Source organism: Euphorbia lathyris, chromosome 2 (genome assembly GCF_963576675.1).
Source record: "Euphorbia lathyris chromosome 2, ddEupLath1.1, whole genome shotgun sequence".
Classification (NCBI taxonomy): domain Eukaryota; kingdom Viridiplantae; phylum Streptophyta; class Magnoliopsida; order Malpighiales; family Euphorbiaceae; genus Euphorbia; species Euphorbia lathyris.
The window spans coordinates 12856891-12879908 of record NC_088911.1 but is presented as its reverse complement, the minus strand read 5'-3'; the positions used below and the strand labels follow the sequence as shown (position 1 = coordinate 12879908).

The 23018-nt window shown below is 34.3% G+C and overlaps 2 protein-coding genes across 4 annotated transcripts; both read right to left on the bottom strand.

Moving 5' to 3' along the window:
• Positions 1-1509: 1509 nt before the first annotated feature.
• Positions 1510-13286, bottom strand: LOC136216696 (spindle and kinetochore-associated protein 1 homolog). 3 transcript variants are annotated; one of them, XM_066003250.1, is made up of 10 exons: positions 13131-13286; positions 12921-13045; positions 12467-12579; positions 12315-12390; positions 11987-12054; positions 11444-11549; positions 11329-11358; positions 10488-10601; positions 9524-9612; positions 1510-1890 (listed from the first exon to the last, which is right to left on the bottom strand). In XM_066003250.1, exons 1-9 carry the CDS (start codon positions 13225-13227, stop codon positions 9535-9537), a joined length of 807 nt encoding a protein of 268 aa, XP_065859322.1. In that variant the 5' UTR covers positions 13228-13286; the 3' UTR covers positions 1510-1890; positions 9524-9534. The 3 variants fall into 3 exon arrangements, with proteins under 3 accessions (XP_065859322.1, XP_065859323.1, XP_065859321.1); XM_066003251.1 differs by lacking the exon at positions 1510-1890 and adding an exon at positions 4698-5082; XM_066003249.1 differs by lacking the exon at positions 1510-1890 and having other exon boundaries at positions 9193-9612.
• LOC136216697 (pEARLI1-like lipid transfer protein 1) lies at positions 3480-4275 on the bottom strand. The gene has a single exon (XM_066003252.1). The coding sequence runs from the start codon at positions 4174-4176 to the stop codon at positions 3688-3690; it is 489 nt and encodes a 162-aa protein (XP_065859324.1). The 5' UTR covers positions 4177-4275; the 3' UTR covers positions 3480-3687.
• Positions 13287-23018: the final 9732 nt, after the last annotated feature.

Here is a 23018-nt window from a genome sequence, read left to right as displayed (position 1 = left end):
AACAGAAAAACACGAAAAACATAAAAAATGGAAAAATGTGAAAAACGATAAAAAACATGAAACACAAAAAACAGAAAAATGAAAGAACGTGAAAACAAGGAAAATGCAAAAAACGTGAAAAACGCAAAAAAAGGGAAAAACGGGAAAAACAAACAAACTAACAAGTTATTAACCATCATATATGGATGATATTCTCATGCATATAAAAATTTGAGAATAATTGAAGTTTCTAACTAAATTTGACGAAACAAACATAAGTATTATAATAGTAATTACATTTCACCAATTTTTAAAAAATTTATCAATCAAACATTGTAATGGAATCACTATTACATTCCATTACATTACAATTACAATTTTGATTACATTACAACATTGATTATATTACATTACAGCGTACAAAACGGAACCTATGGACATATTACACCAATCAACATTAAGGATGGCAACGGGTACTCTACCCGCGGGTACCCGTCACTACCCGGCCCTAATGGGACTAGGGATGGCAACGGGTACCCTACCCGCGGGTACTCGGCACTACCCGATCCTAATGGGACTACCCGTACCCTGTATAAAAGGGTATGGGATCAAAATCATTACCCGTTAGGGTAATGGCACGGGTATGGGAATACCCCCCAGGGTACCCGGTACCCGTTACCCGTTATAATTATATATATATATATATATATATATATATATATATATATATATATATATATATTAATAAATATCATTGTTTTTTAGGTGTAAGACGTGAGATTTGAACCCCAAACTTTTGTTTTTCAACTATTGAGTAATATCACTAAACTAATTTATTCTTATTAATTAAGGTTCAACGTGTTCAGTTTTTAAATGGATGATTTATTAAATTTATACTTTGTTAAATTTGTAAGTTTTTGTTTCATTTGTTAATTCTTAACGGGTAAGGGTACCCGCGAATTAAATGGGACGGGTATGGGATGCAAAAGGTATACCCGTTAGGGTAATGGGAAGGGTACGGGTAATTAAAAAATAAAAGGGTAAGGGTTTGGGATTGACATTACCCACGGGTACCCTACCCGTTGCCATCCCTAAATGGGACTACCCGTACCCTGTATAAAAGGGTATGAGACGGGTATGGGATCAAAACTATTACCCGTTAGGGTAATGGGACGGGTATGGGAAGACCCCCCAGGGTACCCGGTACCCGTCATAAATTTTTTATATATTAAAAAATATTATTATGTTTTAGATGTAAGATGTGAGATTTGAATACTAACCTTTTGTTCTTTAACCATTAAGTGATACTACTAAACTATTTTATTTTTATTGATTAAGGTTCAATTTGTTCAATTTTTAAATAGATGATTTATTAAATTTATACTTTGTTAAATTTGTAATATTTTTTATTTTATTTATTGATTCTTAACGGGTAAGGTGATACAGATTGAAAGCGATAAATGGAGGTTTTAATCGTAAACCAACAAAGAGTTTCTTCTCTAGCTAAACTAGAAGGAGTGAATCCCAATAACAGGTATAAACCTCGGTTCTCAAAGAGAATAATGTTTGATTGATAAAAGTTGCCGTCATTCTTACAAAATGAGGGTTTAAATACTCCCCTCTAATAATGACAAAAGACAAAGATTACCCCTACTAGGGTTACATTCAGGTTATCGACTGAAGGGTAAAATGGGTGATACGCCCCGACAATCGGTACAATGGTACAGGTACGGATTGTCAGGGTTGTTGGTGAATTACTTCGGGAGCAAGTAGTCCGAGAGATCCGCCCAGGGTAGATGTTGATACGCCTCCTTGCGTACTCCTAGATTCGCCCCGCTGGCTTGTCCTGGGGATCAGCCCTCCTAGGTACGACCTTCGTGAGCCTGATGTCTTGGGGATCCGCCAGAGCGCCTGTGATCAGTGATCTTAGTTAGGATGTCCGCATCATAAGGGTACCCGCGGGTACCCGTGAATTAAATGGGAAGGGTATGGGATGCAAAACATATATCCGTTAAGGTAATGGGAAGGGTACGGGTAATTAAAAAATAAAAGGGTAAGGGTTTGGGATTGACACTACCCGCGAGCATCCTACCCGTTGTCATCCCTAATCAACATAGACATAGTAATAAATTTATACCTTATCCTTTAATAAAAGTCTAATAATTTTATGGAAAACGGAAAATGAGCATTTCTCATACTATATAAAAATAACGTTATTGTTCTTTTTTTTTTTTTTTTTTAAGGAAACGTTATTGTTAGTAGATGAGCAATTTCATCCTAACATTAAAATATAATACAATTAAAGGTCTAAGCTTACCTTTAGTAAGCTGAGCTAATTTCAAACATTGTTAACATAACTTTCTCCTTAATCGTGAATCTTTTGCATGTGCATCAATGTTTTCATTAAGTAGTAACAAATCAAAGATAAATGGATACATGTAGAATGCTGTGATTTTCATTTTATCTGGATTCTTATCACGTATATGTTCTTATCACGTGTCTGTTCTGTAAGTGTTCGACAAAAAAAACACATGAAAAATTAGAGTAATTGAGACTTAGAGGAAGTCAAATTAGAGAACAAATGGAATATTAAAGTAATTGATAAATATGCACTATGCACATGAATATAAACACAGAAAAGTAAGCACGTGTATGTATTCCAAACAACTATTTAATGTTTACTTCTCTTCTGTCATACAACAAGACAATCAAAACTATTACAACTAAATAGAGAATATAAAACTGAAAGAACTATGTCACACTTTACTCGACTCTCTTCTGTCAATTTATCTCATGTTGCTCTCATTTTCCAAAGTAAAATTTTAATGGCACATTTTTAGAAACGTACACTATTTGTACAGTTCTTATAGTTTGGATCCAGAAAGATCCATAGAAATACAGAACCAAACGTAAGATTCAGATCCAGCATTTGTAAAATCAATCAAGATAACATCTGATCCAATTCATATATCCAACAATACACAATCAAAACTATTACAACTAAACAGAGAATACCAAGCATAAAACTGAAGCAACTATGTTCAACTTTACTTTACTGCCTAATATATATATGCACTCATCAATTTATCTCACGCTGCTCTCATTTTCCAAAGTAAATTTTAATGGCACATTTTTAGAAACATGAAGATGTCCTTTGCTGAAAGAGTGACTACTAGTACAATTCTTATAGTTTGGATCCAAAATGATTCATAGGAATACAGAACTAAACGGAAGATTCAGATCCACCGGAAGTACTTGAGCATTCGTAAAACTAATCAGATCCAATTCATATATTCATCTAAATCATCATGCAAGCTAAGAACTTGAAAGAAGATTAGTTTTATTTATTCTCGGATTCAGGACATCCCTGAAAGGTAGGGCCAGGTAAGGGATTCAATATTTTGTATACATGATTCGTAGCTAGCTTATACCTTTAATATTTAACAATTTGATAAGAAAACGGAGAATCATTCATGCAAGATAATGAAATCCAACCGAGAAAATCAAACTGCAATCCTTAAGTATTATTCAACAAGAGTAGGCATTATTTTGAATGTCAAAAGTACACATTTTCTAGTACCCAGGCCAATGCCATATAAATCGAAGTATAACTATCAAACCATAATGGAAACAAGGAAGTGATATAACAAACCAAACTAAAACTCAAAGAGGGATTCAAATTGGAAGGAAGATGAAGTATTTGAAAGATTAAGGACACTGAAATCCAGCAGGAACATCCTTTCCACAGGTATTCAAGAGCAAGCTCAAAGAGATAGGAACATTAAGATTGATACCTAAAACATTAGCCTTAAGGGCAGTGCAAAGGCAAATGGGAGCTTCAAGATCAACAAGTCCATTAAGAAGAGGGCAGCATTGTGTCTTTGATGGTGTACCAATCACAAGACCAAGTAAACCATTTAATAAGTTAGCACATACACCTAGCTTTAGTGTGTCAATAGGGCATGTTTCCTTTGCCGGTGGTGGTGATGCTGCTTTTGGTGCTTTTGGTGATGGTGGTGGTGGGCAAGGTGACGATGGTTTTGATGGTGGTGGTGGTGGTGGTGGTGCTTTTGATCGTGCTTTTGGTGGTGGTGGTGCGCAAGGTGTAGTCTGATGATTGGTTGAGCTAACCAAAGTGAAGAAGAGAAGGTTAATGGTAAGGAGAAGGGCAATGCTTGCTACTGACTTGGAAGCCATTTTGATCAAAATAGACTGAAAGACACTCTTATCTTAAGCTGAAAGAAAGAAAGAAAGAAAGAAAGGTAGTTGTGAATTGAAGTGAACTAGGCTTAGAGTTTATATAGATGGAGAATGTTGGTTTTTTTCTGAGTAAATAATTTATTTCTGCATAATCTATTCTAAAAAATACATTATAAAACTAACCTTTTCAAAATCAACTATTTAGTAAACCTTCTACAACCACTCAATCATATATGGTACCCAACATAAATAACTAAATTTGATCCGTCAATTAATAAAAATAATTAAACAGTAAAAATAAAAGTCTGTGCCTGCTGAAGCTTTTTATTTTTTTAAGCTCATTGACGGGTTGGGATTCTCAACCGGCTTAATGAGTTTTGTCGGAGATAATAACAAAAGCTATTCTTGACTCTTAACTATTAGTTTAACTTTTTAATTCAATTGGTTCCTTGATATGGTATCAGAGACTCTTACATTAAACGGTCAAGGTTTGAATCCTAGCAACTTCATTTGTTAATGGAATTTCAACGCATGGTAAGATGAATTGTCTTGTACATGCTTCAAGCCCAGTACATATTCGCATGAGGGATGTGTCAGAGATAATAATAAAAACTATTCTTAGGACTTAACTATTAATTGGAACTTTTAGTACAATTGGTTTCTTGACAAGTTTAAACTCTATCCATGAGTATTGAACATTCATTTACCCCACTAGAGACACTCCTAGTCAAAAATTAAATTGATACAAAATGATAAGTTCACTCGTCTATTACAAGTTATTTTAAAGTTTCATAATGTTCTATAAACTTGTCATTGAACTTCATGACTCCCTTTCTTTCATGGCCTAGCTTTGCTTCTTACTCTCTAGGCTTGAAGGTTGCAGGTTTATAGATAGTGCCACAGCTGTTATTCCACAGGCGAGGTAAGTAAGCCAGTGAGGAAAGAACCAAGCGGCAGTTTTACTTTTAATTAGCAGAATTTTGGACGAAGAAAATGAATAGTTGTCAGTAACTATATAACTATATAATGTATTTTTTAAAATAAAAGAATTGGCTAATGTAATATCGCAATCAATAAATTAGTTAGGTCCCTTATTTTATTTTTAGTGTAGAGGTGTTTGATAAAAGAAGCATGTAAGCACACAGGATCTGAATCCAATCAAACTTATACAGCTTGCAAAAATGCAAGTTGGGGTAAACGTCCATTTCATCTCCTTTGGAGTGTTGTGCATTAATCCACCAAGTCTAACAAAGCAGACATTCTCAATCCTATTTGTTCTAACAAAGCTGCTTCATATTTCACTCTCTTTCACTAATCACTATTGATAAGACTATTCTTCCGTCTCGTTTTTCTTTTTTTTCACAATTAATAGTTGAAAAATGAGAATGCCTATTTCTGAACTTCGTCGGCATCGAACATTCCATGGAACAAATTGATGCCTTACCAATCAGCCTACGAGCAAAATCAAAGTAAATGATGTGATCCGCTGAAAGTTTAAGAATCTCTTTCTTTTATCCTGTCAAATTTTATTTAACTTCAAACAAATGGTTCCAATAAGGTACATAAATATCTTCATCATTGTCAACTGTTTTATTTCCAATGGTTTACGACGTTTTTCAACAAAATCTGGAGAAACAATAAGATGCCATCAGAATGGAGGAAAAGTATCTTAATCCCTTTTGTATAAGAACAAAGGCGATGTCCAAGATTGTGTCAACTATCGAGGAATCAAATTAATGAGTCACACTATGAAACTTTGAGAGCGAGTGATCGAACAAAGGCTAAGGAGGACGGTGAAGATCTCGGAAAACCAATTTGGCTTTATGCCGGGAAGATCAACTATGGAAGCCATCCATCTAATGAGACAATTAATGGAGCACTATCGAAATAAGAAGAAAGACTTGCATATGGTTTTCATTGACTTGGAGAAAACATATGATAAGGTACCAAGGGAAGTACTTTGGTGGGCCTTGATAAGGAAAGGCATTTCGTGGAAATATATTGACATCATAAAGGACATGTATGAGGGAGCATGCACGAGTGTACGTACTAGTGTTGGGAAGACTGAAGAGTTCCCTATTACGATTGGAGTGCATCAGGGTTCCGCACTAAGCCCATTTCTTTTTGTCATCGTTATGGATGAACTAACAAGTTCACTTCAAGATGGTATACCATGGTGCATGCTGTTTGCAGATGATATTGTGTTGGTTGATGAGACGAAAGAAGGAGTGGAGAGGAAGTTGGAACTATGGAGACAAACTCTAGAATCTAGAGGCTTTAAGTTGAGCCGAAGTAAGACAGAATATTTGGAATGTAAGTTTAGCGGCCATAGGAGTAGGGAGGCACGGACAATCACCCTAGATGGGAGAGTTGTTCAGGCCTTGGATTGCTTCCGGTATTTAGGATCTATGATCCAAACGGATGGAGAAGTAGATGGAGATGTTGCTCATAGGATTAAAGTTGGTTGGTCGAAGTGGAAGAGTGCTACGGGTTTCCTTTGTGACCCCGGCATGCCTAATAGATTGAAGGGAAAATTCTACCGCACGGCAATTAAACCAGCATTGTTATATGGTACAGAGTGTTGGGCAGTGAAACACTATCACATCCATAAGATGTCGGTGGCGGAGATGCGTATGTTGAGATGGATGTGTGGTCATACGAGAAAGGATCGGGTGAGTAATGAAATAATTAGGACAAAAGTAGGGGTCACATCTATTGAGAATAAAATGAGAGAAAACCGACTAAGGTGGTTTGGCCATGTGAGACGTAGAGCGGCGCATGATACGCCGGTTAGGAGAACTGAAGAGTGGCAAAAGGATGTAGTGGTGAGGGGTAGGGGAAGACCTAAGCAAACTTGGAGGAGGGTGATTGTTGAAAACAAAGCTAAATAATACAGAAATTAAACAAGCAAAGATCGAACACAAGGATTTGTTAACGAAGTTCGGCAGTTTTGAATTGCCTACGTCTCTGGGAGCGATGAGCGGTTTTCTTATTGATCGAGTAACTGAAAGATACAGTTTTTACATGTATTTATAATGCGATTACAAATTACCGAAATACCCCTGTACCATACCGCGGGGCTCTGACCCCGCACCTCGGCCCACTAATCCTAGAGTGTCAATATCGTGTCGCTCCGTTCCGCTCGATGCGCTCCGCTCCACTCCGGGATAAGCCCTTTTGATATTATGAGCCATATACAACAGTGATCAAGAGTGCTATGAGTTTACTGGGAATTGAGGAAAATATGGTAGTGGATAGAACGGAGTGGAGGGAGCGAATTTGTGTTGCTGACACGACTTGATTTCACGGTTTTATATGATGGTTCATGTTAGCCGACCCCGAATCATTTCGGGACTAAGGCTTTGTTGTTGTTGTTGTTGTTGTAGGGATGAGGTACAAATTTAACCTATGATTATTGGAAGAGAACCGATTTAACCTCTATATACAAAACACAGAGCTTATCAGAAAATACGTTTTCCTTTTTCATTAATATAAAGTGAAAATTTTCAATTTTTACTGAGAGGACAAAAAGCTGGATGTTGAAAGGTGGCGAGAACATAAAGTTGCACATTAAAAAAAAAAATCATTTTCCATTGATGCGGTTTGAAGTAAGATTGCACTGTGTTGTACGTGGAGACTACTTTGGTGGGGCGTTTGCTTTGAGGGTTTTAGGAAAGGTTTTTTCTTTTAGTTTTGAGTGTACCTCAAATTCCTCTAATCTCTATACTCATCCTCTAATCTCTATACCCAACCCTTTATTTATGTTTACTTTTTCTATCACTGATTAATTTCACTTTTGATCTTGAACGTATATATTTTTACTTTTTTTCCTCGAAAAATATTTTTGACCAAATTTTATTTTTGGTCCTTATATTTAATTATTTATCATTTTTTATCTCTAGATTAATTTCACTTTTGATCCTTGTACTTATTTCTTTTTAAGTTTTTGCCCTTAAAAATAATTTTGATCATAATATTCTTTATTTTTAATTATTTTAAAATGATTATCCATTTTAAAATATAATGCTTATTAATTTTCTTTGATTAAATTTATTTTAGTTTCCTCTGTTTCATAGTCTTAATTTTTATAGTTGAAGTAATTGATTTTAATTCATATATTTATGTGATTAATTTATTAATGTGTGAACATATATTTATAAAAATTGTTGTTAAAAACAAGGCTTAATACATCATTTGCCCCTGAATTTGTCCAAAAAGTTGTATTGACCCCATGAACTTTCAAAGTGTCCCCATATTCTTATCAACTTGCATAAAATCTTCACTTAAACATAGTAACATGTAATTAATTAATCACTCAGTTGCAAAAAAAAAATAAGTTAAATGTGGAAGATGTATTGCACACGTCTTTAAAAAATGTAAAATAACCAAGGTCGGAGTATGCGGTTCTAATATTAGAAAAGAAAAGTTTTATAGTTGAGCAAGTAAGAACTTCATTTTAAATCTATTATGTGAATTATGTAATAACATTTTAAGGCACGTACAATGCATATTCCGCATGCAGCTTACTTTTTTTTACAACCAAGTGATTAATTGATTATATATTACGCTAAGTTCAGGGGGCTAACTGAAATTTTTTTGCAAGTTGAGGAGGCTATCGAAATACTTTGAAAGTCCAAGAGACCAATCTAAGTTTTTTGGACAAGTTCAAGTTCAAGAGGCAAATGATGTATTAAGCCTAAAAACAATACATTCCATTCTTTTTTCATTGTTTCACTTTATGTATTCTATTCCGTGCGCGAACCAAACGCCCACTAAAAATCTAATATTTGCAAGTTGGACCAATTTCAATTTTATTAGCAAAACTCTTTCTTCAATTCAATCATGAATCTCGTATCATCAACGTATCAAAGGAAGATGTTAAGTTTTCAAGTTCCATTTCAATCCATTAGAAAAAATTCAAATTGGTGTAGCATTTTGTACACCAATCACAACTAGTAATCCAAAGTCAACCATCAAGCTATAATTAAGGAAAAATTCTATTATGACCAGGATTAGTAATGGTCCTTCCATTCAAATAATGCCACACTATTTCAACCGTTGACATGACATCATCTCAGTAGAGAGACCACTACTGGTCCCGGTTATTAGAGCAGCATGCAGTTACAAAGGCTCAAGTTTGTCACAGTCAGTTAACTATGCAGTGATGGCTAAACAATTATTCACTTTTCTAGTTTATAAATATTCCTAGTTTTGCCTTGTTTGTATAACTTTTACCACCAGAGCTTGAGCATACGAACTAAATTACAGACACACTAAAGCAAGAAAAAAGAAAGCCAAGATAAAAAGAGAAGATAAGGGGAAAAAACAAGGATGTGAAGAAAACCGTAAAGCAGCTCAATGGGGCTTCAAAAGAATGATCACACGATTATGTCCAACCCGCGTCTCACTAATGCGCCCAAGATGACGAACAACCTGAAAAAATATCAGAATCCAAAAGGATGACAACCCTCATTTTTTGGCCAAAAAGGACAGTGCATAAGTTTCCTGGACTCTATAAAAAAGGGCGGCCCGGTCGCATTACGCGTCCCCGCTGAGCGAGGGTCCGGGGAGGGGTCCCACCACAAGGGTGTATTGGGGGCAAGCCTTCCCTTGCCAATTTAATTGGCAAGAGGCCGCTCCTAAGACTCGAACCCGTGACCTCAGGTCACACGGCAACAACGTTTTACCGTTGCGCCAAGGCAACGTTTTCCTGGACTCTATGTTGCACGGAAATTTATAATCATGTTTCCGTAATTTAACAAGATTAGATACTCATTTTAAATCAGGTTTCCGTAATTTAAAAAGATTAGATACTCATTTCATAAAATTAAGAAATTCTTTTCTAAAATGTAATGTGTGATGAAAAGTGGATCAATGCTAATTACATGTTACAGGTAAATCTCTAATATTTTTTAAATCATCTTCTACTAAGTTTTTAAAATGAAAAAACCCCTCTAACATGTAATATGTATGTAATCTTTTTAATATATATAAAAAAATATATACATTTTTATAATATTAACAACTTATATCCACATATTTTTATTGCTTACATGTTTCCCATGTTTTTATTTCCTATATCTTTTACAAATATCATTTCTGCTATCCGTATATATTTTCATTTCTATGTAACATAGGCTTCGTCCTTTACCCCGTTCAGTTCAGACTCTTTTCCCAGGTATCATATGAACTCCTTTTGTATTTAAGAAGTATGATATGCCAACTTGGGAATCTCTAACAGTGATTCAATTGCTTTAATTTTCTCACCCAATAAGAATCAAAGGGAAAACTCGAAATAAGGGACTTACTGTCAGTATAGATTTTCCAGTATTGTCAAGCTTCAGTGATGGCCCTTTTATGTCAGTTTCAAGAAAAAAATGTTTCCCCTTAACTAATTCTGTCATTGCAATATCCCTGATTTCCTGCATGTTTCAAGAAAATTTGGCAAACAAATTGCAAAATTGGTATTCATAGGAGGGGTGTTAAAATGAATTATCGTGTTATAATCTTGTTATCTCATATATATACAAATTCCACGTTATTGTAAATGATATAAATGCAATTAAATCGATAATCGTGTCAAACAGATCGTCTATGTATATCGTGTTGTTGTGTAGAATTGATAACTCATAGGAAAATGATACAGCTAGTAAAAATAATGCACCTGTATCATGACAATTGCCAACTGTTTGAGGGTACAAAAGGTTAAACGGCTTTTTGTGTGTAGTTGTTTTGCATGAATCGATTAATCTATATCACCTTCTAACGAAGTGACAGGGGAGTAGATGAGGGCGTGCAAGGAGTGCTAACGCACAGGGCCTCAAAATTATAAGGGCCCCAAAATTTAAGATGTGCTTAGTCGAATATAGATATTAGCTTAAAATAATAAAATAATAATATAATGTAATAAGATTTATTTACACTTTTTCATTACATTGAGTGCGTATGTGATTTAGATATTCAATCATTCAAAATTTACAACCTTAATACAAAATTCTATTAATTAGTAAGGGTTTAAGAAAAATTTAGCACAGGGGCCCCAAAAAGTTTAAGACGGCCCTGCGAAGTGATTATGCAATGCCATAAAATTGCATTATGCCATCAAAGAGACTAATACTTGAAGAAATTACAAAGTGGAGTTCCACTTACCAAGGCTCTTTCCCAGAGATTTTCTGCCAACTGCAGAAAGAAAAAGTTATAAAGTTAGCAGTAGGAGCAAGACAATGAATCTACAAATGGAAGTGAAAGAAAATTTAAGTAACACCTTCTTCTTTGAGGCACCAATAAGCTGTGCGTTCGCTTCAGCATATGCTGCCATGTCACTAATAGCGGCATTGACCTTATCTAGTGTGAGCCTTCCTCTCATGTATCTGCAGCCAATGGATATTAATCAGAGTGGGCATTTTACTAGAAGTCATACCCCCATTTCTCACTCAATTGCCAAAAAAAATTCTATGTTATGTAGTCCATCCTTGTAGCTGTAGAAAATCTCAGGAACGTTATGCCTCCATGCATAAATGTTAAGCAAACTCATGCTTCTCTACTTATGTACATTTACCAAAAGAGCTTTCATGTACAGTTCTCTATTAGAGTATAGTGTACTATGTCCTAAACTCACTCAAGCATATGCACAAGCTTGAACATATAAAACCAATAATAGAATTGGGCCAAAAGAGACACTTGTCTACTGATGTTGAAGAACAAAAAGAGATGTCTCATAGTAGCTGGCAAGCATTTGTCTAATTCTAGCATTATGAGGAGAAAAGTTGCATTCAACAATAATAATAAAACAAAAAGGTTAACTCACGACGGCAGGGAGTCGAGCTCATTGACAGTTATATACCACAATGGTGGAGATGCACGGCCCTTTTTCTCCTATTATAGACAAAAATTAAGAAAAATAATTTAGAAGTTACAACATGCCTTATCTGAAGTTTGTGAAAATTAAGAGAATATTCGTTCAGGGATGCAAGAGTCAAGCATTTGGAAACAATTTCTTTTCTTTAAGTTTTACATCTGCAAAAATGCTTCATCGGTACAGTTATATAAATACGGAAAAGAATCATAACATGAATGTAACTTTGTCCTTGAAATGCTCAGATAACGTTGCTTCCACCCTGTCATACAGCTCATACCTTGGGTAAAGGTGCAGGCTCCTCCTCGATTTTAGAGCCAAATCCAGGTTGTTGATTAGGGCCTTCAGGCAGAAAACTGAGGTACAAAAGTAGCATCTCAATCATACAATTACAAAGAAGAAAGGAAGTTCTAAATGTAAAAAGTCCACTACCTTTTATTTGCATCAAAATTAACCGAGATGGTTCTTTCAGGCAAACATGAGGTAATATGAAGAGACATACTCTGCAATTTCTTCTGCTGCCTGAGTGATGCCTGAATGAGTTTCTGTGATTACAAGACAATACGCAGCTCAGACAATATTAATCATGAAAACAAAATTAGATTACTTACTCAGCGAATAGATTCGCTAAACTTCTACCATTTTTCCTTCTTTTCGAAATTTTAGAAAAACAAATGTGCGGTCCATAAAGAATACCAAAAAATTAGAGTTGTCTCGACTACAAGCAGAAGAATCAAATGATTTTTTTTCTAATTACGCGAAATTTGGAACGGATTTAGAATATATGGAACTCTTGTCGTTTCATTTCAAGTCTACAACCGCATGTGAACTATCATCAAGCAACCCTAATTGATATTAAAAAAATATGGAGGGCAAAGCAAATTACCTTTGCTTTAGGAATAGCCTCAGTTTCCTCACGCAACCGATCCTTGATAGATTGTACCTGAAGCTCCATCGCCTTCAATGATGTATCCACCGCCGAGAGATCAGCAATGCTGCTCGCTGGATACACTGCGCAGGTAGGAAAAGAACATAGTTGAAGTACAACTTAATTCGATTAAAGAACAAAATGAATACAAAATTGAGGAGCACTCACTGTTTCGGCCGATGACGAGTTCTTGAAGCTCGGCAATTCGAGTGTTGAACGATGAAATCAGAGAATCGAGCGACGAACTAGCTTGATCCGCAGCCATCTATCCTCTGTATCCTCCAATTTGGTGTTCCTTTTTCTGCCAAATCCAAAAAGCATAAATTGGTGGGAAATTAAAGGGAATTTTGTGATTTTCGAAAATGTAAAACGCACGTCTGAACGCCGTTTTCATATCTTCGTGTCATAGGACTGGACTGGACTGGACAAGCTGGGCCGCACAAATATATCGCCTAATGACTAATGTCACCTAAAAATATTGGGCTCTCCACTAGTTCCAGTCCAATTGAACTGAGCCAATTAAAACTTGATATATGTCAATGTTTGATGTACGTATTATTTTTAAACATTTTTTAACCACATTAATTATTTTGTACTAATAATTTCAATTTTCTCTCGATGCTGATCGGGTTTGGACGACTTAATTTTAATCTTAAATCAATAAAGAGGATACTTCTATATCTAAACTGGAACAAGTTAATCACAGACTAAATTCATAGGAAATCATAAATTCTCCATTATTAAAGGTTAAAACCTTTACAAAAAAAGATAATAGTGGCATGGATGGTAATTAAACGGTGGAAAAACTGTAATTAGGAAGGAGCTAGAGTGAGGGGCAAATCTGATTTGCAAAGGCTTTTAATGAGCGTGTGTCGGAATATCGACACGACATGTTTTTCGCATAAACAATATTCTTTTTGCTTCAGTGTGTTTCCTCTTTGATCCGGCTTCTTCTACCATTCGTATACTCTCGTCTAGTCAACTAGATGCCCGCATCATCTCTTTTCAGGAGCCATATAAGGATAATCTTAGAATCAACACCATAGAAGATAAGAAGAATCCAATTAAATAGAGAATAAATTCATACAAGAAGTTCTAGTTAGAGGTGTCAAAATGGATAAATGGATTGACCCAATCCATTTAATAAATGGGTCAATCCAGCCCAATCCATTTAATAGATGGGTTGAGATAACCCATTTACATATGGATTGACATGACGCAGCCCCCTTTTTTTAAGGAAACTTTTCATTAAATTAAATTAGCAGACAAAATATCAATAAGAAAAGGTGGTTGACAAGCCCACTCACCACGAACAGACCTAGAACTAACAGCTTTTGCTAGGCTATGAGCTGCTAGATTCGCTGAACATTTGATATAAGAGATAGAGCAATAGCTCAAATCTCGTAAAAGATTACTACACTCACGTACAACATCTGATAGGTAAGATAAATGAAGCTCCTAATGTTGAATTACACGAACCACCATCAAACAATCTGATTGAACCTTGACATGACTGAGATTCTGATCCTTCACCCATAATAATGCTTCCTTAATTGCAAGTGCTTCCGCCAAAGACTGCTCAGTAGTATCCGCCAGAAATCCTATTCGAGCAGCGAAGCACCGACCCTAATCATCTCATAGCAGAATTCCGAGTGAGGAAAATTGGCCCACTGCTTGGATGCTCGCATCGACATTACAGGTAAAGCAATCAGCCATAGGTCGCTGCCATTTTGGTGAGATTACAGTTGCGGTACTGATGGGTATGGATCGACAAATCTGAGCCGTTTGCCAAGCCTGGTGATCTGAAGTTGCTGAGCTAGGAATTTCCTTGGGGCTGCAGCTTCTGTTATTCCATACTTTTTCATTTCGGGCTTTTCATAAGCTCCAACATGCTACTGCAATAAGAGCACACTCTACAACTGATATGCCCAGATAATTGATAAACCATTCACAGAAATACCAAAATAGTGTCTATTCTCTGATCACCAAAAAATAAAAGCCACACCCGAGCCGCTCTAGGACAAGAAATAAAGATATGCGTCTTATTTTCACCATAGGCGCCACACACAGGGCAGCAGTTAGGAAGATTACTATAATGCGATGCAAGGTTACTTAGAGATGGTAAACATTTAGCGAGAACTCTCCACAAGTAGTTTTTAATTTTCGGTGCTACATGTAGTTGCCATAGGACTTTCTAGTGAATCGTATTTGTGTTAATAGGTACATCAGGCAGCTGTTCAAGGCCGTGAAGGTATCCGCTTAGTACCGTATATTCCCCGGTACTATTTCCACACCAGATCCAGCTATCAGCCTCCCTTCATCTCCGAGCCAGAATTGTTCTAATCAGTTGAGCATCCCTCCTATTAAAGCTGATATCGATCACATCAACTCTCCATTCCCCATTACCATCTAGCAGGTCCTGCACCGTGCCTGTTGGGAGCGTGTCATCCATTGTACTCATTGGGAACAGATTCATCAAATCTGGAATCCACGGACTATTCCAGATAGAAGTAGCCTCGCTTGTGCCTATCTTCCTCCTCAATCCACTCATAAAAAAATCTTTGCCCGCCAGAATGCTCTGCCATACAAAGGAGGGGTTATGTCCCAGTGATGCCTGCAAAAAATCAATGTTAGGGAAATAGAGCGCCTTAAGCGTGCGAGTAACCAGTGAGTTTGGATTTTGAATAATCCGTCAGCTTTGCTTTGCCAATAGGGCCAAGTTAAACAAATGGATATTCCGAAACCCTATTCCACCACTTGCTTTTGGGCAATATAATTTCTCCCATGCTTTCCAATGAATACCAGCAAAGATTGACCCGAAGATTTCCACCAAAACCTGTTGAGCATTTTATTAACATCATAACAGAAATATGTAATTCAAGATTCTGGAATTCCAAAAATCTGAATTTCTAGATTCTACATTTCTAGAAAATACTAGAATCCTGAAATTCTTGAATTGCAAAATAATAGAATTATGGAATTCCAGAATTCTAAAATTTTAGAAAATACTGGAATTTTGGAATTCCAAAATTCTATATTTTCAGAAAATGCTAGCACTCTAGATTTTGGAATTTCATAAAATACTCAAATTAAGTTTAGTATTTTCTGAAATTCTAGAAAACTCTGGAATTCTAGAAAATATTGGAATTCATGAAGTTTAGAATTCTAAAATTTCAGAAGAAATTCTGGAATTCTAAAATTTCAGAAATTACTGAAATTCTAGATTTTGAAATTCTAAAATTCTAGAAAATACTGGAGTTTTAGAATTTTGAAATTCCAGAATTCTGCTATTTTGGAATTCTAAAATTCTAGTATTCCAGAATTCTGAAATTCAAAAATTCTGGAATTTTAGAAATCCAGAATTCTGGATTCTGGAATTCCAGAATTCTAGATTCAAAAATTCCAGAATTATGGAATTATAAAATTTAAATAAAGATAAGAAAAGTAGGAGGAAAACACTCCTGCATGTTAACAATGTTAAGAGATTTGTCGCGGATTTGCTAATGATAGAAACCGCACTTTTTTTTTGGACAAAAAAACCACTGGTGCGCTCTATGAAAACGTGAAACAATAGAGTTTTTTTAAATTAACCCTTGATTTTATCAGTTTAAATTTTATATAAATTCACATTTCTATTTTTCATGTGTTTTTAGTTTTTAGTTTTTTTGTTCAAGTTTCACAAATTATTAAATGGGTTAATGGGTCAATCCAACTAACTCACAACTCAACCCATTTATTATATGGGTTAGATTGGTTGATTCATTCATGATCCAACTTATAAATGGGTCAATCTAACTCATTTATTCTATGAGTATATTAAATGAGTTATGACCCATTTTGATACCTCTCGTTCTACCTAGAATCAATTGATAAAAAATCATAGAAAATGAATTCAATTCAAATAAACTATTGTTATGACAATTAACAAAAAAAAAATTAATTCTCTTCCAAAAAAAGATTAATTAAATAATTAAAAGAAAGTTTATTAATTATTCCTAATTAATTAAATAATTTCAAACAATTTTTAGAATTCAATTTCAGATATGAAATATATTAAATTTACTCAATAATCACTCGAACAGAGTATCAATTGAATTTAGAACATTACTTGATTAATCATGTAATTAATTGCTACTTATACCCTGCAGTAATATTGAGCGAAGGCAGCAGCATCATCAAAACGGCGGAACGACAGCGCCAGATCCCGGAACATCGTCGGCAGGTGCAACGAACAGCACGGAACAGCAGCGCCAGATCCCGGAACACCATCGACCCCAGCCGAACAGCAGCGACATACCCCACATAGCAGCGCCCCCTACAGCAGATTCCCAGTGCGTACATTGGCTAATCAGAAATGGAAGCCACCTGATTCCGGTTCAGTTAAGTGTAACATTGACGGAGCCATCTTCAAGGAATTAGGGAGCAGCGGTATGAGTGCAGTAATTAGAGATGAAGTGGGAGCATTCCTATTTTGCAGTAGCAGCTTTTTCCCATGTACAAAAGATGTTAGGGATTAAAGCCATTTAATCAACTGTAGCGCAGCGGAATTGCGGTTTAAAATTTATTTCTAATCCCTTTGAGTTTGATCTTTGTCCGTTAACCATTGATTGAATAAAACCTTTTGATCCGTTTAGGGATATAAACATATCCGGACTGTCTCTTCTAGAGACGGCTGAAGAATCCACAAGGTAGTAAGATCTCCGTAGTCAAGTGCACGAACAGCTATTGAGCTAGAACCGGTGCTAGCCGAAGAACGAAGAAGAACTGGAGAGATTATGTAATTTGCTAAAAGTTTTTCCACTTTCTCAGTGGTGCTGCCGAAAAATCAATGGTTTGCCTATGCAAACCTTGTGTTGGCCGAATATCAATAGTGTTAATTAGGTTTTGGAGTGTTTTAATTTATATATAATGTATTTCTAAACCTAATTAGTTTAGGGTTGATTGGTTAATTACAAAACTAATCTAATTCTAATCTAATTACTTAAATAAATACCAATAGTATTTATTTTATGCAATTAGTTGTAATTAGATTAAATTTAATTGCCCCAATTAAATAAACAACACTAATTAAAAGATTTAACGTATTAGTTCAATTAATTATTCACCGAATGCAATATTATTAATTTACAAATTAATTAATTACATTCCGCAAATTAATTAATCAATTAAATACTCAACTCCTAAAACCATTAATTAATTACATTGATACAAAGTATCAATTAATCAATTGATTAACCACTAATTAATTACATTGACATTTTATTGTCAATCAATTAATAAATTCTATCTCTCCAATGTACCGTTCTATAAGTTCTAACTCAGATGTTCGATGTGCACGATCCTATGGGTCTGTCCTTAGCTAGCAGTGGGCTTATGGCTCACAAACAGTAAGTGGGTTCTAGCAAACCATTACTGCCCCTAACTAAGACAGAGTTTCGGCAGTCTAAAGATGCAGAGACCCTGTAGTTATCTCTTAACGTCTTTTACCATTTGATATCGATATTATAAACTAGAGGCATGGTGGCTGTCATCCTCTCTGATGTTTATGATATTTCTTGATCTTAAGTAGATTAATGAATTAGATAAGTAAACTACTTATCAGGGTGTGGCCACACACTTATCAATCTCACTTATCAAGTGGCCTGTGATATCATCTCACTGTTATGTGAGTGGTAATTCCATCACTTCACTATCAATACTAATGTGTTCACCTGTTCACCCAATCATACCCGTATTTGGCATCCTATTACAGACCTGTTAGGCGTATATCAAAGTGAACCGAATTCCACATTGATATTATAATGAAATCTGGTCTGAAGACAGTTAGAGACCTACTTAAGAAAACTAATGACACAACCACCATGTAGTTTTCTCGGGCGGATCGATCCAGTTACATGTGTACAACATGTACCCATATTCACAACTGACTTATCAAGTGTTATGGCTAGTATCAATTACTATCATACAGTCGTCGAATATACAAGTCTGTGGTCCTAATCATTCCCATGATAGAATAGACTTGGGATATGGTTTTATGATTATCAATCAATGGATTCTCTATTCATATTATAGCACAAGATATAAATGAACTAGATTAATGCCTTTATTAATGTGACACAAATACATTTTATAAGAACCAATGCATATGAACTAGGGCACACCAACAAAAGAGTCACGAGTAATCGAGGCACTGGCTCTTCGTACTAGCATGATTTGGCTTGCTACTATGAGGTACACGAATGTTGAATTCGAATCTGATGCTAAGCTGGTTGTTGATGCAATTCAGTCTGGAAAACATGATATTTCAGAGTTTGGATCGCTTATTCATGATTGTCGAGCTATCTTACGATCCAACTCTTCATTTAAATTGTCTTTTATTTCTCGTTTAGCGAACATGGCGGCACATTTGGTAGCTAGGCAATCATGTTCCAATGCTAGCGATTTTTTGTCAACTGTGGTACCAGATTGGTTATCAAACGTTATTGTTGAGAATGTCAATCCGAATTATATATGAAATTCATTATTCAGGTTCAAAAAAAAATTGCTACTTATAGTAGAAGAACTAAACACTTCAATATTTAAACATCGAATTAGAAAATAAAATTTAAGTAAATAATTCAATCAATAATTCATTACATATATCTGGCTAATTGAAAGGTCTCGAAGTCATTCCTAAAAAAAACTATGAAATCGTTGTGCCAAAAATAGTTTCAAACACTGTTTACTATTATTCTATATCACGATCTATAATATTGAAAAAATAGATTCAAAATTCTTGATGTATTTTGAATTGTAATTTTTTATTTGTGTCAAGATGTATTTTTTTTTTTTTATGAACGAAACAATTCACTTTCTTCTAAAAAATTCAAGCAAATTGTGTAATTTCGAATTAGGAATATGTTTATACCTAACTATTATAAAATTGGCTTAGAAATATCATGCATAAAAATTTACAAAGCGTCGAGTAAGATGTGGAAACCAGTTGGGCTGCAAATTCCAATATCCCTTGGAGTGCATAGGAAAATTAACATTTGAATGTTTGTTTTGGTAACAGAAAATTATAGTACATTCAGCAATTTTTTAAGCCTAAGTTTTCTGGATTTATTTATTTATTGGGATTTTAAATTAATTTAGTACTAGTTGAATTTACAAAGACATTTGACAATTTGGAGACACCCTGGGAATTGATGCATCCTCTTTGCGAGATCCCAAACCTGTATCTCTTCACATTTTTACATTTAAAACTAGTTACCAAATATTAAGGACTTTTGCTTTTACAAATAATAAAGGCTTAAAACAACATTTGTCCAATGAACTTGTTTAAAAATATTGATTGACCCTCTGAACTTTTAAAGTGTCGTGATAGCCTCCTAAACTTGTATAAAATGTTCAGTTAGCCCCCTGAAATGCACAAAATGTAATCAATTGATCAGTCGGTTGTAAAAAAAAGTAACTTAAATGCGGAAGATGTATTGCACGAGTCTTAAAAAAAAGTAAAACGACCAAAATCGGAGTATACGGTTCTAATATTAGAGATGACAAGTTGTATAGTTGAGCAAGTAATAACTTCATTTTTAATCTATTTTTTTAATTATGTAATAACATTCTAAGATTCGTAAAATACATCTTCCGCATTTAACTTACTTTTTTACGACCGACTGATCAGTTGATTACATTTTATGCAAGTTCAGGGGGCCAATTAAACATTTTATGCAAGTTGGGGGAGCTATTGGGACACTTTGAAAGTTCAGAAGGACAATCAAGTTTTTTGGACAAATTCAGAGGGCAAATGATGTATTAAGCCAATAATAAAATTATTTTCAGAATAAATGCTAGTAAGATTTTTTTTAAATAGAAGTTAGATTATGTTTTTGAAATTTTAGTTTTTTTTTTGTTAAGCGCTTTGTTGTTTGCTTTTTGTTTTGCTGTTGAAAAATACTGTTTTTTTTAAAGCGGAAATTCTTTATAAACATATACTTTTCAGCTATAAAAGACAAATATCTAGAGACAATCCCGAGAAAGAAAGATAGTAACTAAGCATCTCTAACACTACAAGAAAAACGCAAAATAGAGACCAGAGTTTGAGACCGACTCTAAATTGGTCTCAACATTTGCAACGCATACGGTAACTAACGTGTTTTCTAGGTTGCAAAGATAATATTTGACTTGTTGACTATATTAGAGACACAGAACATGTCTTAAAGGCACGTGAGTTGCAAATTTTGCTCTTGCAAAATCAAAGAGTTGTTTTAATGAAGAGTTGTCGTAAGATGTTAAGCAGAATCGGATAAATTTTGAATAGAATAAATCGGATGACCTAACCCACGCTCATAATCTTCATTAAAAGTACAATTAAATTGGGAAAATACTATATTTCACATCTTAAGAAAATAAAATAAAATTAAATCTTGGTTTAATACATAGTTGTCCCTGAACTTGTTTGAAAAAGTTGATTGGTCCCCTGAATTTATATAGTGTTTCATTAGCCTCCTAAACTTGCTTAAAGTGTCATGATTAAGTCCCTAAATCTATAAAAAGTGTCAAATCACGAATTAAGCCTTTACTTTTTAAGTTTTGAATTTTTTTACGGATTTAGATAAATTACAATGGAGGTCATTTTAAACAAATTCAAGAGATAAATAGATCACTATAAATAAGTTCAGAAGGACAATACGTTATTTTAAACAAATTCAAATGGTTAATAGATTATTTTAAGAAATTTGAGGGACGGATATTATGTAAGTTGCTCTTTCAATTTTTGTAGAGAGGGGGACAGCCTCGTTTAAATAGAAGAGGATGTCAAAAGACATACGCATGTGGGATTAGAGCAATTCAAGATAAATTGCGAACTGTGGAAAGTGATGTTTAACGGTCCCTCTTTTTATGGCTACTAATCTTCATATCTTTGAGTTTTATTTTTCTTTTCCTTTTTTTAGTTATACTTACATAATCCATATTCCACATTTAAGTATTCATTGAAGAAAAACATATGATATCACCAAATTAGGAGCATTAATTCATCCTTGTACATTTGAAAAATCATACCAATTTATTTCGTGTAACAAAACTTTAGACTAAATTGGGAAACGTGTTGAGGTACTAAGTTCTATTATTAAGGATTAAATTGAAATCATTTTATAAACATTGACATTAAATGGTATTATTTTATATATTAAGATTAAATTAACCGTTCTTAAGAAACCTTGAAGTCATTTTGTGATCTCATCCCTAATATATATAATTATGTTTATTTTTGTCATCTTACATTTAATTTAAGCTTCTAAATTAAGTGGTTTGAAATCAAAATCTTTTTCAAATGATTTAAATAATGCTCATTAAAAACAACATACATTCTTTAGTTCAAAATGAAAGTAATCTTAAAGAAACATAAATTCTCTAAGTTTGAGTTTCAGTTCAAGTTGAAATCACAACCATTAATTAACAAAATTAGTAGTTGCTTTTTAATTATTAAATTTAAATATTTAATTATTTATTTACAAAATAATTAAATTTTAATCATTAATTTTATAATTAATGGTTGAAATGTATTGAACATGGAGCGAAACTAATTTTGATCTATCCACTTAAACAGGGGCGGAACCAAGGGGAGGTTAGGGGGGCTCCAGCCACGGCAGGCGGCCGGAAAATTGAGAATTTTTTTTTTAGTAATGATGTCTGGTAATATTTTGGAAGAATTATATTGATTCTATATAGTATTATTTCAATATTTAAAGGTAGATGAGATGGTTAAGAATGCTTACTTCTATTTGAAAGGTCCTATGTTTGACTCCCTTCATTTCAACCTCATTTTTTTTAAAGTTTTTATTTATTTTTATTTTATTTTTCAATAATTATAAAAACATCTTACCATTATTAATTAATTTAAATTGACTCTTTATTTTTATTTTAATAACACTTTTGAATTCATTTTTTTTTTTTGATTAAAAAAAGTTTAGGTAAGGGTAGATCTACCCACTCCCAAGGTCAGGGCAAACCACTGACCTCGATGAGGGTTTACAGTGGAATTTACACTTTTGAATTCATTTTTAATATGTC